Below are 20,035 nucleotides of genomic sequence, written 5' to 3'. Positions count from 1 at the left end.
GCAACCAGACTAAGTCCCAAGGCTGAAGGCTGCTTTGCTGACTCCCATCACCCTCTTGAAACTATTCTCCTTTAAAAGAAAAGAGAAGGGGCTATTTTTCCTTCAGGAGCTTCAGTAAGGTATGTCTGATATCTACAGAGTCGCTGATGTTCAGGAAGAAACACAAACACTAAACAATGTTCCTAGCCCTGAGTTCCTGTGTGCTAAATGTACTTGGCTGAAGTGGGCACTTGGAGTTGAAAGCATAAAACCAGACAGCCATGACATATCACCAGGTTTTATGATCTCAGCAAAGGGATTTTGACTCTGTGCATACATAAGTGGAGATGAAGAGCAATCTAGGTGCAATGCCCTGCCCAGTGTCTCATCAGGTGCCACTCCAGTACCACAAGGTGAAATCTTATACACAGGAGTGTCATTCACCATTAAGGTAAAGGCAAGAGCTTCCTTGACAGGAGAAAGCAAGCCAAGCTGAGTAGGATTTTCAGAGAATCATGGAATCATTTGGATTGGAAGGGACCCTGAAAGACCATCTACTTCCAACCCCCCCACCATGGCCAAGGACCCATCCCACTAGACCAGGCTGCTCAAAACCCCATCCCACCTGGATCTGAACACCATTAGGGATGAAGCATCCACAACCTCTTTGGACAATCTGTTCCACTGCCCCACCGTGCTCACAGTAAAGAATTTCTTTCTATTAGCTAATCTAAATCTACCTCTATTCCCCCTTGTCCTACCACTACATGCTCTTGTAAAAAGCCCCTCCTCAGCTCTGTGGTCAGCCCCCTTTAGATACTGGAAAATGCTATAAGGTCTCCCCAAAATAATTTATTCTCCAGGCTGAAAAACTCAAACCCTCTCAGCTTGTTTTCTTAGGAGAGGTTCTTCAGCTCCCTAATCACTTTGTTGGCTCTCCTGTGGGCCTGCTCAAACAGGTCTGTGTCTTTCCTGTACTGAGGACTCCAGAAGTGCACACAGGACTTCAGGTAGGGTCTCACAAGAATGGAGTATGGGGGAAAATCACATCCCTTACCCTGCAGTCACACTGGTTTGGATGCAGCTCATGACACATTTGGCTTTTGGGGCTGTGAGTGCACATTTCTGGATCATGTCCAGCCTCTCACCCACCAGCACCCCCAAGCCCTTCTCAGCAGGGCTGCTCTCTGCCTGTTCATTGCCCAGCCTGTGTTGATACTGGCAGAGCACATTGTAGCTGGCCTTCTTAAGCCTCATGACATTCCCATAGGCCAGGGTGTAGAGTTTGGCCAAGTCCTTCTGGATGACAGCCTGTCCCTCAGACCTGTCACCCTCTTAGTGCCATCAGCAAACTCGCTGAGTATTTCGTATAGGCTGAGGTGTTTAATGCCATACTGAGCGTGGTATAATTTTGCTCTCAGATCATTACCTTTCTTTATGTATGTATTGCAGATTAATCCACTTTTGGAGAAGAGGTGTTGGATAGGTTTAGAATAATATTTTATTTTAAGGAAAAGCTATACCATTTTGTGAATATGTTGGTCAAATATTTCTTGGAATGTTCTAGATATTGTATTTTGTTTTATCAAATTTGCACTTTAGGATTAATTTTCAATACAACTTATATTATCATAATGTTTTATGTGATGTGTCTCTGGACACTGTCATGTTCATGCAGGAAGTCTCTGTGTATTGACCAAGGCCTCTTGTAAGAAAAGCAATTTTAATCTGAAAAAATTCTATTTAATTCTATTTTCAGATAAACCAATGAAATTCCTTTAATTTGTGTGTTCTCTGTCTTATTTTAAATCCTGGCACTGTTTTAGGGCTTCAAGCACTTCAAGCCAAGACTATATAAAATATATGTATAAAAATATATATTTTAAGGAACAATATAATATTCACTGTGGCCTGATTTCACTCTATGAAGTCTGTGTTCCAGATGTGAGTGGTCAGTGTAGTTCCCCTCCCTCCCTCTTACCTCACTTATATTATGATTTTTTTTATTTTATCCATTCTATATCCTCACCAAGAAAGGTATCTATAAGTTCATACTGCTTTCTAAATGCCTCCTCTAATGATTTTTATCAGAAAGTAGGAATTCTTTCCCCTCTTCTTGAAAGAACATTACTGAACATTGGATGATGGGGTAAATTGTATTGTCTACCCACAGAGATGATGTGTGATCATCCAAAAGAAAAGTTATTATGTTGACTGAGGGTTTTCCCCTCAGCACTCAAGACAGGGGAGATATTACAGGAGTTATCTCAATGAAACTTGACTCAGTACCTGCTATCTACAATTTACCTTCTGCCTGATGATTTGTGTGGACATCAGGCTGACAGGTATGGAGGGGAAAGCAGTGATGTTCAAAGGTAAGGACACCCTTGCCTTGTGTGAAAAGTAAAATGCAAGAGGAAATGTAACATTACCTACTAAAGACGATTTTGAGGTTATTAACCTGATCTTACAGCAAAGTAATTTATAGTCCTTTTGCTGTTCAGACATTTCTAGATTGAGCTTTCAGCTTGTTACCAGCCATTCTTAACAGTAAAGGAGAAACAGGGCAATCTTCTCCATTTTGAACGTTTTACCAAAACAAAAAACACATTTAGGTGAATCAAGACTCAGCACCAAAGTGTATCTTAGAAACTTTATGTTTCAAAGGCACAAACAAAATTTTTATATTGTTATTTATTCCAATCAATATTATTGTGACATGGCAAAACATTACCAGTAATGAAAGCAAGTAAATTTTGCGTATCTTCCAAACCTTCCAGAAAATTATGTCCATCACTGATTTATATTTCCCATCTTCTAAAAAGAAATGTCTTCCTTGCAAAATCAATTCATTCTTTTCTAGACAAATAAACACTGTCCCAGCTAAGAGTTAGAATAATCTTCCCTGATTGTGTACTGTGGACTAGCATAGCTCATCACCTCATGGAATCAGTAGGAAAGATTCTTTAAAAGGACAGGGAAAAATAAATTTTAAAAAAATGGTCAGTTCTGAACTTTAACTTCTCTGACTTAAACTTATATAAATAATCACAGTGCAGCAGAAAACTTTGTTTTCTTTACCTCGTCTAAAGTTTTCTTGTTTTACTTATTTTGCAAGCTGCAAAGTCCACTACATAGCTCTTCTTTCTGGTTGATGTGTGCTTACACAATGCAGTGACTCAGAAAGGGATTTGGGGTTTTTTTGAGTTTTAGAGAGCACTTGTGAGATTCTCTTGCTGTTTCCAGAAATATTTACTGCTTCCACAAGTTCTCATGACCACTTAAATCAGATGTTGAATAGCTAGTATGAGATTTGTATGAAAAGCCAGTCTTCAAAAGGGCTTGACCTATCAGACAGTACTTGGAAGCTATTGTAGCATTATGAAACACTAACTCTAATTTAATTTTAACCCAAGTGGACCTCAATACTAGCTCATATTTTCTGAGATGCTCTAATTTTACTGGGCTGATGATCAGTTTTTTTAGAGACAAACTGCAAGATACTGCTTTGTGTTTATGATCCAAAGCAATTTTAAGGGTTGTATGTTGTCAGAGCATAAAGGACTTCGAGTTATTTGGCTCAGACAAACTCCCACATCAGCTGTTCTTTGATCTGTTAGAATATTGTATACCTCATGGAAAGGTACAAGGTACACTTGCATGCAGATAAAAAAGGCATATCATCTCTATAAGTCTTCTAACACAAATTCTTTCAAACATGTAGTTGAATATTTTCATCTCTGTTCTCTTCTGTTGTTCCCAGAGTAACCTCTGAGTGCATCTCCATTTGCATTGACATACGTTGCTGTGGAATAAAAAATATGTTATGAACAAAATCTGCATTCATTGGCATTAAAATGCTGTATATACTTACAAACATTCAACTTATTTGGCATATATCTGGGATTAGTACAGTTTAATTACTCTGTTGCAACATACAAAGATTATATGAATCATTCTCTAAATTGACAAGCTGCTCACAGACAAATTTGTATAGTTGTTCTGAGCCTTAATTTTATTGCTTGGCACTTTCCAGGATGATATGACCATTGTGCCATCAACAGTCACTTGAATCAAAAGATCACAATGTCATCTTAACAATTTGTTGCTGTCATGTAGACAGTAACTACCCAGCTATGATGAAGTTTTCTGTCAAAGGTTTATTCAGTGTTTGTAATAGTTTGGAGACAGAAATCACTTCTTTCTCTGCCAGTAACATTAAATATAATTTTCGTGGTGATTATATATTGAATACAAAGAACCCAACATAGCAACTTAAACAGTTGCAATGTGAAGGGAGATGCAGAATATAAACCTGATAGTGAAGATTCTGTATTCTGCCAGCCTATATTTATAGCCAGAATGGGTATTATCAGTTAATTTGCTCACAATTACTGGTAAAAATGGGTTTTGCACAGAAGAGGTGATAAATATACTCTTTAACCAGCTGAGCTCAGGGTCAATATGGCACTTTTAGCATCAAATGTGGCCAAATTCTACTGACCAGAAGTGTCATAGAAATTATTCTGCATCTTGAGAATAAGAGACTTGGCCTCAGGCCAGTTCTGGAACTCTTGAGCTTTTCTGAGAAGATGAGTGTAGTGAAGAAGAGGAGCACAGTCTGCTCTGGGAGCCAGCCCAAGGCTTGTGGAATGAACTCCAAGTGTAAGTTCAAAACACTTCAATCTTTAAATTTGTCATTTGATTATATAGAATATGCACATCATTTTCCCCAAAAATTTGTCTTGAGAAGATTAAATTAAATTAAATAACCCATTCCTCTTGCCTTACAACTCAAATTATGATTCCTGGATTGAGATGATCTGTGGTTTCTGTCAGAGTTTGCAATCATATAGATATATTATTTAAAAAAAAGACACAATATTAGAAGGCATACATCTTTCTCTTGGGAAAGAAAACAGCATAAGGGAACACACTGGGAATTTCTATTTAAATTGCTGAATGCCCTACTAGAAGTTATTTTGATATTGCAGTGTAAGTACAATAATATGTCAGAATAGAGTGAAATTAACAGAACTCCTGCAGAGGCACTGAACAAATATTTTGAGCACACAGAACAGAGAAAATCCCCATTACAGTTTTCTATTTCAGTGGTGTTTTCCACCAAAAAACCCCATAATTTAGGCACATCTGTGCCTTCCCCTCAGGTGTTGCAGAACCGAGTAAGAAGCAATCTTACTGTGCCTTCTAGCACGCAGTTCACTGTGTAGCTTCTCTGGAGTTACACACATCTAAACTTCTGTCTGGCTAGCACATTTTTTCCTGCAACTCAACACAATGACAGCAATAAGAAACACTGAATGTGCAAGCCCAGGAGCTCCGTTAATGACAGTCACAAAAATATTGTAATTATTTAGTCTTTGTTTTGCCAAATTGACTAAAGACTTGTAATCTGGCATGAGATAAGGAAGCATCTGAATTTATAGCACTTTAGCTATTCCAAAGTAAACACCTCTGCACAGGGCTTTGTCCTGAAGCAGGGGCACAGCTGGGGTAGGTTATATTGCATGCATTGTGCATCCTCCTCCTTCCTGCTATAAGAATGTGTACATTTATTACTGCATAGCCAATGACTTGCAGATGAGCACAGAAATTCCCCTTGATAACTGGCCTACATGCTTACATGTGTAACATCCCATAACTGACTATTCTTTAGGGACTCAGGGTGATCATCCTTAAAATGTTGGCCCACTGAGTGTGGCTACACTGAAATACCTTGGAGCACACTAGACATTTTAGTCCCCTGAGGATTTTCTCCATCTTGTCTACTGACATCATTTTTCTGTAACCTCCACAAGTTTTCTGTTCTCTTCTGGCTTCACTACGAATGCTGTACATACCTTTTTCCTTTTTTTTTTTTTATTCCAATTGCAAGTAACATCATGCGTGTCAATATGGTGAGAGAAAAAGGACAGCCACTCTACCTGGTGGTGAGTCTCATCTGCTAACCACGTTTTGATATTATCTGAAGGACATGGAACAGGCGTGGTTATGACTTCCAGACATCTATACCTGCAAGACAGTGATACAGGCACGCGACTATTCTTGTCTGCACGAACAGACCAGACATTAATGCTTTCTAATATATGTTCCAAGGCAGGCATCTACTATTTCTAAAGCAATTTAAACTTTCTTTTTTCTTTCTTTTCACTGTAGACACTTTTCTCAATATTTTCCCGAGCTCTTCTTTAGCCTGACTGGTTTCTAACCTGCAAAAGTTTTAAAAGGACTGGATGGATATAAAAAACCCTATGATTTCTACACAAATATTATTTCCGAGCAAAGTGAGAACTTGTGGCATGCTACTGTGTCCATAACTTAAGAAGTTATTCCTATCTGTTCTTTCCATCATTAAAAATTGATAATTTCTATTATACAATTCAGGAATAAAGATTAGTCATTAATTAAATAATGTTGCACTTAAATAATGCACCTTCCAAATATTAAGGTATCTTGAATTATTATTCTATCCTGGACAGGTTTATTTCAGTTCAAGAAAGCCTTTGCTGCCATGGGCAGCTCTCATCAGGAAAGCTGTGTTGCCAGGCAGAAAGCAGTGGCACAAAGTTAGCAGCATTAACTGTTGGGAGGTTTAGGGACACTATTATTACTTTGCTCTACTAATGGTATTAACAGTACAGCAAAAGAAATTAATTCCATCAGCCTGACTCCCCTTTTTTATTTATTTCATGTAAACTCTCCAGCTTAGAGTGAAAGACTGCTTTCATAACACCCATGGATTATGAAATGAAATTGGACAGCATGACATGCCATTCATCTCTGGCCTGATTAATATAGGTAGCCTTCAATGCAGAACCTGTGAAAGCATGGGGTAAAGTCACACTGAAGATAGAGAGGCACCTGTCAGAATAAGAGTTAAAAATGTCATTTATAGTGGCAGAAAGATATCACACAGTAAGGTGTGAGATTGGATCTGCAGGTAACTGTGGTAGGAGCTGCGAGAGAAGAATTGTCAGTCTCAGTGTCTTACACTAGGTCATGACATCAAGAAATAATTTATTAGAACAATAGTCAGGAATGCACAATTAACTGTTTCTTATAAACATAATTTATCTGAGAAAATCTGTGTTTGACTTTTATCTATTGTATGGTTTACTCTCATCCTGACCCCTCTTCCACCAGAAATTTATTCAGCCATCCAGAAATGTACACTACCTTCTACATGCATATATCAGCAAACCTCCAAGGAAAACCAGAGGACAAAACAATCCGAGGCTTAGCAGCAGGATATCCACTGTCTTTTCTTAAAAAAAAATAAAAAATAAAAAATAAAGAAAGGTAATATTAGTTCTATGGGAGAGACTAGAGTGGTTGTTAAATGGACGAATTGCATATGGATTCATAAATATTGCTCTATTCATGAACTGTCACGGGTTTAAAGAAACATTTCCTGAAGGTTTTCAGGGAAAAAGGGCTTCTGACTTCAACACTGTTCCTTCCTCCTCTTCCTCCTTTTAGCCCTCAGCCTTGGTGCTGTCTTTGTCCAGCAGTTCCTCTAGCTTCATTTCATTCCATCATTTTCCTGGAATTCTGCTCTCATATCCTGGGCATGGCCTGTCCTACCACTGGATATTTCCACACAGCCTTGATTCCTCTGGATATCAAACCCTCTGTCCATCTGCTATGGGTACTGCTGCTGCTGCTCCAGCTCCTGAGTTCCTGCTGCTGCTACCTCTCATCTCCACACACCACGAGTCCCCTGCTCCTGCCTCCTCACCACTTCACAGCTGCAATTGATTTAAGGCAAAATGAAAATAAAAGCATTTTGTCAAACAAAATATTCTCTTTGAGTCAAGAAGCAGCATTTGGTTTCTATTACACTTACCTTTTTAACCCTGCTTGGCACAGTCCTAAAGAAATGGCATCAATACATATTTATACTGTTCAACAAATACTACTGCTCTCTACCTTGCATTTCCTCCTCCAAAATACCCGAAATACCAAAATAGCAATGTATTTGGTTGTCTCACAAATGTTTTTCTGGGAAATTTTATATTTTGTTTAATATCTAGCTTTAGAACCACAACTAGTTTGGACTGATTTTAACTAAGTATTTTGAAGAAAAACAGGCAAGGACAGCTCTTAAAATGTTTATAGTCTGAGCCCAGTTAAAAAGTGGCTTTAGGATCAATCTAGATTAAAAATCAAAGTATAAAAGAATGGAAAAAAAGTTCAGAGTTTGAACCTGTTTATTTCCACAAATTTCATATGAAACCAAGAAAAAACTCAGACACTTGCATGCAGAACTTGCAAGAATATGCCTTTCCTTCTTTAAAGTACAATTTAAGATGAAAAGGAAGTTTTTTTTCTTCATGCTTTCTGAGATGCGGGCTAACAAAAGTTATTTTGAACAACCTCTGGACTGCGTAGTAGAATTTTTTTTTTAGTTTGTGGTAATTGCTCTGCATCATTCTGCTAACCCTATATCATGCACACACCCAGGAGAAGAGGAAGCCCTGCTCTTATCATCAGCTGAACCACAAAGAGGTTTGCTTCTCCTGCTTTCTTACTTCTTGCATTTTGGAAAGCAGCAAGAAAAGAAGCACGTATATTCTTTTGGGTAGACCATTTCATGGTGGGTTTTTTTTCAGATGCAAATGCTTTAAGTTTGACAGAAATAACAGGACTTTGAAACCAAAACAAGTGGCTTGGTTTGCAAAAATGCAGAACACTTCTGAGTTACTACAAACTTCAAAGTGATCTATGAATGCTCATCAGCTCTAAAAATTAGACCAATTATTTCAAGTTTCTACATATGAATAAGCTGATTAAACATTTCTTTTTTTAGCAGAAAGTTTCTATAGTAAACAGCTCAGTTCAGGTTAAATTGTGAGGGTTTTTTTCAAGGCCATATGCTAATTCCAAAGGAGAATTAATGTTTTCCTCATGAGAAAATTAGCAAATTCTTTTCATGTCAAAGGAATATTTCAGAACAAATATTTTAGTTATGTTTTGAATTATGTTATTTCATTTGATGTTTCAGCTTTTTTTAAATGAAGGCTAAAATGCCTTTTTAAAATGCATTCTTAAAGAAATGCTACACATTTCCTAGATGAAACAGTAGAATGTAATAGAGAAGCAAGCAGAAAGCAGGTCATGCCATACTTCTTCAAGACTTTCAGTAGAAACAGTCTCTGTAACACCAGAAAAATAGACACATTTCAAAACAAAAATATTTAATGGATGTTTTTCTTTCCATGTTACTTGCATAATATCCATTTATACATGCTCCCAATTGGAAGCAGATAGAATATTTTCCACAGAATAAAGAGTAAAATGGACAGAAAAATTTGTCTCAGCATCAAAGGAGGTATGTAAAGAGATTTGACTGAGCACCTGACCCTCCAATGGAATGTCTCCATAGATCCATTTTATAAAAAACACTGATCCTTCCTGAGTAGGAAGGAGGGGAATTGCTGCACCACATGTGCAGGATGCTCCAGGGTAAACCATCATGCTGCACTGAATACATGCAGATATTACAGCTTATGTGCCATGGTGGTCTTGTCCATCATGAACTTTTCTGAAGTAGAGGAAACATGCTGTGATTACTGAACCTCAGCAGCTGGGAAAGCAGCAATGCTGAAAACAGCTAAAGGAGATGCTGAGAGCAAGGTATGATAGGCTGGAACCAGAATAGTGACTGTTCAACTCCATTTTCTTCTTCTGGAGAAAGGCTGGCAGGGAAATCTACATGCCTCCACCCAAAGGACCTCTTCTGATTTCCCCTGTCTACACATCAGATGTGTCTGCCAGGCAGACAGACCCCTCCTAGACCGTGCAGTGGTCCCAGACTATCTCTGTCTTTAGTGAGAGGAAAGGGGAGTGTTTAAAGAGGAATTCAAGACTCTTATGGCCTGAAAAGTTTTCTCCTTCACCACAATGAACATGAAGGGCAATTAGGTTTCTCTGCTCAGATATTTCACAAGAGAAATGCTTTTGAAGTTAAGTGATTGAATTTAGGGCAAAAAAGGTTTCAGCAGACCAGTGGGATACAATGAGGCATCTGATAGAGTAGGCAGCCAGCATCCAGTAAACTCTATAACTGAATTTATATTCAATCAATTTCAAAAATAATAATGTCTCACCTGGAATTTCCTGTCCTCAGATAATATGAATTTGAAGCTCAAAGATCAAAAAGACATATTCCAAAATACAGTCTGTTGTATTAAATAATGGCATTTATCTTGTTTTGTTTTACAACCCATAGTACTATACTTTTTTTGCATGTCAACACACAGACACAAGTTTCTCTCCATAAATATAGCATTACACCACTCTACTACTTTCCCTCTGCCTAACCTGACATCAGGAAGCTTCTACATGTGGAGGCATTTTTCTCATCATGGAAAGCACAAGTTTCCCTTGTAAGCACACCAATGTTTGGTGTTTTCTTCACAGAGGTTGAAGGAAAAGTATTGCAAGGCTCTTGTTTGCTTTGTGCTCAAGTGAGCTGTTGGGGCCAGAGCACATATATTTAAATGAGAGCTAAACCAATTCCTACTTCTTTCAGATATAGAAAATATAGAATAGAAAATATTCCACAGTGCAATGAGAGACGTTTTGGACTTATTCCTTAAAGAACTGTGTGGTTTGATGAATGTTATGACTTTTGTGGATTTCTTGGCTTACTAACTCCAGTTGAAAGTATTTTTAGAGATGTGTGGGCTGTCCTTTGCAGGGCAAGGTAGAAGGGTGGAGGGATGGTGGTGTTAGGACCTTATCAGCTGCTGACCATTATTATTTCCTAAAGGCTGTCAAGAGTCGAGTGTAGCTTAACTCAGGACAGCAACTCTTTAAAGACCAGGGGAGTAGAACTCAGACTAAGGACTGTCCTGCAGCAGAGCCATGTGAGCCTGGTGTGTGCTGTGGACCCCTAGGTACAGTTATAACCCAATGACAGCCTGGAGAAGAAGAGAGGCAATAATGAAGTAAATATATTGAATAGTAATAATATAACCCATGATAACAGTTATGAGTAGTAAGTGTATAACTTACCATCGTGAATAAATACTGGTTCACTCCATTCACTCCAGATCTTGTTTGCTATGCAAATTTCTTTCTTTACCCTCACTTGTGCTGCACATTTTTTTGCTGGCTTATGAAATGGATACTTATAGTTCTCTGCAGTGACATTTACAATCTATCAAGAGAGGTTTATGGGATTATTTTAAAATATTTTGCATTGCAGTTCAAACAGATATAAAGTAGGGATGTCAGATACTATTATTTATATTTCTAACTAGTAGGAGGAGATTTTCAGAAAAAGTTTTTATGTCCAGATATAATTTGGCTCTCATCTGATATGTGTTAAAAGTCAGAACTGAGCATGAAGAGAGACTGGAACTGATGAGATAGAAGGAGGTATCATTTATGGCAGGACATTAGGAATTTGAAAGCTCTGATTCCCCTTCCATGTTTTATCACACTACATATAGGATGAACCCAGTAACTATGGAACTGCAAGTTTCACGATTTTGGTGTGGGTAGTGTGCTACACTTTTTTCTCAGGTAGAATAAAATCTTCCATTTTTCAGGTGAAGGATGTCCACTATTTTTTTTACTATCCTGAAACACCTTTAATTGTGCCTATGAAAAAAGCACATCACTTCAAAAGATCAAGCCCAAACATGGAGTGACGGAGTTTAAAGCTGAGTGATCTCTAAATCATCCACCACTTTTAAATACTGAAGCAAACTTCTGTAAATAAACAATGTTTAAAATTTAGGAATTAATGAAAAAAGAGAGAAAACTCTTGCTTGAATGAATTAAAAGTGGTGTTATCTTTGCTTCCTTGCTGTTAGGGAAGCATGATCTGTTCTCCTCGTACTGACTGACGTAATGTGGATTTGACCCTGTGCAATATGTGGCTTCTCTCTCTTCCCTTTAAGACTTTTCCAGTTCTGATGTCTATTAATATTTTGTGGTGCCCAAAGCACAACATGAAACTTCAGGTGAAACAGGAAAATTAGTCACAACCTGCATCTTACATGTGACATACTGGTCATATGTGCTTGAATAACATTTGACCTTTGCTTAAGAACACAGAACGATTGACTCAGTTTCTGGTTCCATGTAATCCACAGACCTTTTTTCTTCTGTGTTGACTCCCATATTTCAATTCCTTATTTTGTGTTGACATATTTGAGCTGTATTTCCTAATCATAGGATTTTCCTTATTATTACAGTTTTGCCTTGTTGATTTCAGGCTTCACCAGCATTTCAAATTCTAATCTTGTTTCCCATGGTACTTGACAACCTTTCCTAGCTTTCAGACAATACTTCTTTTTCTATAACAAAAAAGTCAATACAGTCTATATGATACTAATGTGCGATTCAAATATAATACAGGAGACAAAAACTTCCAGTTCATTTCAATGCAAGCCTGACTCTGAAAGACTTCATAAAATGTATTGATTTTTCATTTTTTCCAGAAAGACAAGTTGGATTATTCATTAAAGACAATGAAATTTCTTTAAAGTTTGTTTGAAATTAAATTTTGTTAAATTCGAGGGATTCCTTGTTTTTGTGGAAGTTATTTTATACAGACTAAGTGTACTACCAGGGAAACTGATTACCTTGTGATCTGTTATTTTCACTTGGTACAAAAAACATTTTTTCTTTGCTGAGCCAATAGTAGGTGGAGGTTTCCAGTGAATTTTAATACTTCTGTTTTCAAGGGAAACTGAGACGTTGATTGGTGGGTTCAGCTTCTCTGAAAAATAAAGAGCACAGAGAGACCTCCTGTACCTCATGCTCTTTCTCATATTTAAATTGATGTAAAGCAAATGAAAGTACATTAGTCCTTAAAATAAACCCAGAATGTTTAGGAGTTTGCCACACCCAAAGGAGGCAGTCTCGTGAGTGACACATTTTCTTTGAAGTTGCTGTTCAGTAAGTGTCTCAAAATAAAGTGATATAGTTGGAGTTTTTCACATATCTTTCTAGGAAAGGCAGAAAGAATGGGCAGGAGAAGAAGGCCCTCTCCAGAATCTGTGTTGGTGTTGAGGAGACTTTGAGTCTGCTACTGGCTCCACGTCATGTAGGATACATGTGTTTTGTCTACTCACAGCCCTGGTATTATTACTTCAAAAAATGGAATTTCATCTCTCACAGAGGGGTAACTGAAGGAGCTCTTAGAAAGGTTTGAGTTAGAAGGGACTTTAAGGACCACCTAATTCCAAATCCTCTGCCATGGGCAGGTTCACCTCCCACTAGACCAAGTTGCTCAAATTTCCATCAAACCTGCCCTTGAACACTTCCAGGGACGGGGCATCCACAATTTCTCAGAACAACCTGTTGCCCAGAGAATTTGTCTGATTCAATGCATGAAGATTTCTGAAGAAATATCTTTCTCTCTCCTGTAAAGGAATAAGCAAGCACTTGCTATGGAAGAAATACAGGATTGGAAGCAATGGACATTTGGGTCCCCAGGATTTCAGCCTTGGATTCATATAAGCGAGTCTACAGTTGTTTTTTGGCATGGCAAGTGTTAGGGCACTGATCCTGAGTGTGTGCTCAGTGCTCAGGCATCCTCAGCCCTTCTTAGCTGCTGCTGCATTTCTATGAAAGGAAGAACTCCAGCCAGAGTTTTCTGAAAAAGCCCTCCCAGCAGAGGCAGCAGTGCATGGCAGGATTCTGCAGGCAGGGTCAGCAAGGTCTGGGGGTGACAGGCTGCAATGTGGCTCAGGCACAGAGAACAGAACACAGAACAGGCACACAGGCAGACAGGGTGAGTGCAGCACCACTGCTGTTCCAGCAGCCCTAGAGGCTGGGGACACACCATGAGCTGGGAAGTCATGAGCCATGTGAAGAGTAAGATGCAGGGTTGTTTATTCTTTCTTTTTCTTTTTTTTTTTTTTTTTAATTATTTGGTCTCTGAAATACTGCAGCCAGACCATTCTCCCTTCTGTAAGGATGTCAAAAATAGGCAGCAATTTATTTTCATCCTTTTGTCATATGTCAGATTATAGCCTGCTCTGATTGATGTAAAGCTTTAGGTAAAGCAAACTATTCTAATGTCTTAGAGAACGTTAGGTGAGATCTAACTCAGAACAAATTTTTAGAGTTTTGAATGATATTTTTGCTATCCCTTGAGCTATGACCGATTCCCAGGTTACAGGTCTGGAAGGTGATCAACATGTTAATGACTTAAAAGGCATTTGAATCTGCAATCTTTGCTAAAATTCAGGTGAATTTCTTACCCATGAGATTAATTCAAACTTCCCAGAGAAGTTAGGAGAAGTAATTTTATATGATCACTCAAAACTGTTGATAATTGCAAATAACTGCCAAGATATTTTTAACTTAAAAAATAAATAAAAATGCTGCTAATGTTTGAGAACATTAAATTCAGGTTATAAATGAGACTTGTGACTATTTATGCTCTTTTTCTTAATCACACTTGCTCAGCACTATAAAAAAGGATAGAAAAGGAAAAAAAAGGAAAAACAAGGGTATAATGCTTTTAAATATTGTTTTCACACATTAGCCTATCTTTGATTTTAATTAAAATTATAGATAAACAGTCTTATTAAATCAGAAAAAAAATTAAAAAACCTTCAGCCCTAATCCATTTTGTTTAATCTTTGTGTAACAGTCACACTAAGATGAATACCTAAATATTTAGAATTAATATGACTTTGTCTCACCTATTTCCTTTTTTGCTTTCCATGAAGTAACCAATAAATAAGCTTTTCATAATATACAATATTAGACTTACCTATTATCTGAGGTGTGAAAGCTTTGTAATAAGACAGTCCTCTTGAACTATTTCTCAAATTTCTCACAGTTATATTTAAATTTATTTTCCTTGATGGTTGAAAATATATTTCTTTCATATGGCATCCAATATTTTTCTTCCTTGTATTTTTTATATATTGCTGGCATGCAAAAACTTTTCCTGCATGCCTGTGAGAAGGAAATATCAGTTTTTTAAATCAAAGACTTAGGCCTAAAATCGTGGTTTCATACTTATTTTTGCTAAACATCCTTACCTGTATGAGGTAAAGATCTGGATATCTTCAGGAGTTTCTGCTTTGATGTGCCAGGTGCAGTTGAAGAAAGAAATGTTATATATGATGCACGAAAGATTCTGAATGTAGACTACAACAAAGAAATGGTTAAAAGAAAAAAAATATGTTTATTTTACATTATTTTCCTAATAATATGATGTCTGCCTTTACAAGCCCATTATACTGGCTTATTTCTAGAAGCATGAGAAAGTATTATGTGAGAGAAAATAGATCTTTTTGCTTTTTAGGCAGTGAAAACTGGGAAGCACATCTGCTACTAACACCAAAGCCTTACTAACCCACTTAAAAATAAATTCAAATCTCTGATCTTTTAAAAATTGTTGAAATCATGTGATACAGAAGACAATGTTCATGAGACATAGGTTGGTAGGGAAAATGAAAAGTGTTTTGGTCATACTGACATGTTGCTCAGCAGAGCTGGAGTTTTCTTTATTAGATGAACACATCTAATAAGGGAAATAATTCTGCAATATCTCAAGGTATTATGAACCATATTCTTAATATATTTGTACCAAAAAAAGTGTAGCAGAAGATAATAATGAGATTTCAGAAATTCTCCAAGTAAGATGGGAAATTATCATAAATGGTTGGATTTCCTAACAATAAGTTCGAAATGGCTGACCTGGAGGTGCCTTGTAAGTAAATTCTGTCCAGTCACTCTCCTTAATTATGTCTTCTGTTTCTTTTGCAAAAAGTTGTGTCTTAACTTTAGCATTAAAACCAGAATGTAATTTAAGATGTATTATTTTTTCCTTCTCCTGCAGTCTTTCCTAAGAGGAGGAAAAAGAAGAAATTTCATGAAAGTAAACAGTTCTAGCTATTGAAAAGGAAATTATGCAAACTTGTCTCCTGAATTATACAATCTATTATTTCACTTTACCCTATGTGCAACCTCTGAAGAACTTACTTTCCTTTCCTTAGTGGTATTGAAGAACTTATAAATCAAAATATACTTCACAGTGTATTTCTTGGTTTCTTCTTTTGTCAGGTTATTGTTCCAGGACAAAATAACTCTTGAATCGTTCTTGGTGGTCCACAGAACATTATGTAGCCTAAGTGCATCTGCAATTACAATGATATTACTTGGAGAGAATATCCTCCACTGTGTACAGAAAGCAAGGCTTGCATGCCCAGCAGCTCTACCAGGACCTCTGCTCTTGCATGGAGCAGGAATTTCTGAGCTTTGCTGAATATGACTTCCAGCAGTGGGAAATGCTGCTCTTTGAAGCTCTCAGAATTAATTGATTCACTTTTGCCTGTCTTGGACACCTCTTCTACTGCAAGTCTCTGTTTCACTCTATGGGCCATAGAAAGTGCCTTGACAATTAGATTGTTCAGATTAGACATCTGGGATGGTTAGCATAGGATGAACTGTTAGTATTTTACTTACCCTTTATGTCTTCTTGCTCACTTGCCAGGATTGTGGAAAGCAGTGTCTTATGCTGGAAAAGGCTTAATATCAGCAGGACAGGAATGGCTGTAACATGTGCCATAGCAAATGCTTTGGGCCCCAGGTCTGAGGAAATTGAGACTCCTTAGGTCCAAATTTGGTTGAAAAAGTAGGTAGAACGTGAGGTTTTCATTTTGCATCTGTGAAATATTAGGAAAGATAGATGCTTAAAAGGTGTCAAAAGCACGACAAGTAAATATGAAATGACATATGTTTGACAGGTCTTGTTGACTGGTGCCTGCTGTTCCCAGGATGTTTTTATCCAAGCTCACTCTTTACCTGGGTGTCAGGGCCAGAGAGAACATGTGCCACAGAGCACTGGCTCTGAGTGACAGCACAGCTTTGATTGCAAGCCAACACCACAGGTATGACACCACTGACACTGCAAGAAGTGTGGGTAGGGCCCCCCTGACATACCCACGACAAGATTTTAGCCCAGTGCCTCTACTTTTTTGTGTTATTTGGCCTCTTGTGACTATAGAGAGCTGTCATTCCAGACTGTGACTTGTGTTAGCTGGTTTAGAAGGATATGAACCATAAGAAGAGATGAATCCTGTCATTTGAATAAGTATCAGCAAGAGAATTTCAGGTGTTTGCTAAATTTGGAATGCAAACAGTGAGCAAACAGATTCGGACTGATCAAAGTTCGTTTCAGCAAGACAGCGTTGCTGTTTTTCTGAAGGGTCTCATTCAGATGTTGCTTTAATGTAAAACAACATTTGTTACCTTCTGTAACAAATGCCTCCATGTTCAGAGACTTTCACTCACTATCTGATTGATCTTGTCTCTGATTGTTTTCACTTTTAAATTCTCAGACATATCGCATCCAGGGACCAGCACCTGGAGCCGTATCAAAAGGTTCATAATACATTGGCTAATAAGTGGCATTGGTCATGTAGAGGAAAATGTGTGAATGCTCAGCACATCAAAAAAATCTGCAATGAGGTTTCCTGGAAAAAAGAAATACACGTACACTAAAATTATAGATTAATTTATAATGTTATTTTATCACAATAAAGTAAAAAATCGACCACTTAAGGAATGCTGCCCTTGTTTATGAAGTGCTGTGAAAAAATCGTAACAAAAAGCTGTAAGGCAGAGGTTTCCCCATCTGGGTCATTCTGGAGTGATCTCAGCTGCAGCACTGGCAGCAGCTATAGTATGAAAGTCACACTATGCACAGGGCCAGCCAAAAAAAGAGTAAATTCTCCTGCTCGGTGTGCCCAGGTAAGAAGCCAATTCTAATTGTCTGGAGAGGGAAGAGGTGAGCTGTGCCATTAATTGTGCTCCTAGAACAGCATGGTGTGTGGCAAGAGGAAAAAGCCAGGGAAAATATAAAACAAAAAGAAGGAAATTTTAATGGTTTACTATTCAACACATAGTGGCTCATCCCTCTCCATGAAATGGAGCAATCAAAAACAGTCTTAGGAACATATAAGTACTTTATTTAAATTAGCAGAAAGGGAAAAACGAGGTTAGAAAACACTAAGCCAGTTAAAATACTTGTGGCTAATATTAACACAATTTTTTTAGAAAACACAAGTCAAAAGGGGATGTAGAACAGGAAAAGGAACGAAATAAATCTTAAAGTAGCAACAGCTTTTGGTGCTAGAAACAAAAATGGACATAATTTGTGTGGCAATATAAATGCATATAAAATGCAATATAAAAATCTAGTCGGAGAGAGGACACACAGGGCAGACAAGGAAGATTTAAAAGTAAGTCTGAGCAAGCTTAGAAACAAGCCAACCAACCTGAGTCAAAAAAAGACATTTCCAGCGAGACCAGTGCTGCTTCCCCGAGGTGAGCTGCTCCTAGGAGTATTTTTGTAGAGGACTGAGAGGCACTTCTGCACCTTCTCCCACGGATGCTGCAGTGGGGAACAATGTGAGCAGGCTGCAAACGGGAGCAGGCAAATGCACACAAGGCAGGTACATGGAGAGCTACCAAAAACTATTAGGGATGGATTCACAAGCTCACACCTCTAATTCAGCAGCTGTAGGTGCTGGGGGAATACTCAGGGAATGGGCTGCAGGAGGTGGCCAGATCTGTGGATTGTTTCTGAGTAACATCTCCTGTTCTCACTGCTGCAGGCAGAACAGCAGGACAGCTGGGCTGACCCCACAGGGTATTTCTTATGTTTATATACAATTAATTATACAAAATACAAAAAACAGTAAAGTGAAAGCAGTATAATACTTTACATAATAATAATTACATCCAAAGTGACCAGGAGGGAACAAAACCTGTCCATACATAAAAAGTTTCTGATTCACAACTTGTCAAAGAACACATATTTTCATTTATGCCAGCATAGACAAGCTAAAAGACAAAACATTTCTTCTCACACATATGCAGACAGGACTTTACCTTCCTCATCCTGTGCTACAAAGAGGTTTGAGTTAGCATATGGTGCTGAAATTTAGTCAATGATGTGCAAAATAAAATTCATTGCCTGACAATTTTTGTCTAGTAAGACTCTCTGGCTCTTTTGTGTCTGAAAAAATGCATGCCAACCAAATATACTTGCAGACAGTCCAGTTAATCTAGTGGGATAGAAATTATCTCAACCATCTAAACCATCTAAAAAATAACCATTATGCAAAAAAGTCCCCCAAAAAACCCCAAATTCTTTCTAAGCAGTGTCCTGTCAAAAATGGGAGCTTAAAAAATTTTAAAAATGCTATACATATTTTACCATTTCTTTTTTATTTTATTTATCCCCTTTCTTTTATTTCTGAGCTGCAACGACAGCTAATGCCTGTTGGTTGGTGCCCAGCAATGTCTGATTTACAGCAGTGGGTTGTTGGAGTAAGAGAAAAGGAAGAGAACTGACAGGAGCTGCCAGCCCATCTACCACTACAGCTGTAAAGCTTGTCTGTACAAAGCCCACCTGGTGAATGTGGGAAGTAGATAGAGAAAGTAAAATGAAAATAGCTAAAACAAGTTTCATAAAACTTAAGAGCTGTTAGTTCAAGTGGCAGGAAAATAAATGGTTTTATTTTAAATCAACACTATACAGGTATTTGAATAAAGCTGTTTTTGAAAAGTTTCTGGGGCTTATTATTATATCCTCCTAAATGCAAAAGATAATTTTTAAAGAAATAGTTCTTATATACATATATTTTCTTTAAAAAAATAGTAAAATTGTCAGAAAAACAATTTCAGGTGGTTTTGAAAATTATATTGTGCCTAATTTGGAAAGTATATTCAACCATTAAACAATTAAATCTTTTATTCAGTGTTCTAATTCACAGTCTTAGATGAAGGGAATCACTGAGACTGTTTGTCTGATTAAGACTACCTAAAACTTAGACTTCATTTAAGGTTGTCAAGTCATACTTTTCAACACACCCCACCCCATGTCATGTTTGATAGTAGAGTGTAGATGTTGATCAATAAATGATGAAATAAACAATATAGGTCTAATAAATTCTAAATCTCTTGGCAACTGAAGAGTCAAAAGAGTCAAAAGTCATTTATATTCTTTTTTCCAAAACTTACCTTAATTTTAATGCTTGTTAAACCC

At 37.6% G+C, this 20,035-nt stretch overlaps 1 protein-coding gene across 1 annotated transcript; it reads right to left on the bottom strand.

Moving 5' to 3' along the window:
- Nucleotides 1-2,676: 2,676 nt before the first annotated feature.
- LOC106862689 (interleukin-5 receptor subunit alpha-like) lies at nt 2,677-16,631 on the bottom strand. Its single transcript, XM_088160680.1, has 10 exons — nt 16,447-16,631; nt 15,964-16,118; nt 15,679-15,826; nt 15,018-15,126; nt 14,744-14,931; nt 12,600-12,736; nt 11,020-11,164; nt 7,177-7,264; nt 5,914-6,012; nt 2,677-3,784 (listed from the first exon to the last, which is right to left on the bottom strand). Exons 1-10 carry the CDS (start codon nt 16,547-16,549, stop codon nt 3,613-3,615), a joined length of 1,344 nt encoding a protein of 447 aa, XP_088016806.1. The 5' UTR covers nt 16,550-16,631; the 3' UTR covers nt 2,677-3,612.
- Nucleotides 16,632-20,035: the final 3,404 nt, after the last annotated feature.

The sequence above is a fragment of the Sturnus vulgaris genome, chromosome 2, assembly GCF_052056855.1.
Source record: "Sturnus vulgaris isolate bStuVul1 chromosome 2, bStuVul1.hap1, whole genome shotgun sequence".
NCBI classification, from domain to species: domain Eukaryota; kingdom Metazoa; phylum Chordata; class Aves; order Passeriformes; family Sturnidae; genus Sturnus; species Sturnus vulgaris.
Note: the sequence above shows the minus strand (reverse complement) of the source record. Positions and strands in the feature narration are given on the sequence as shown.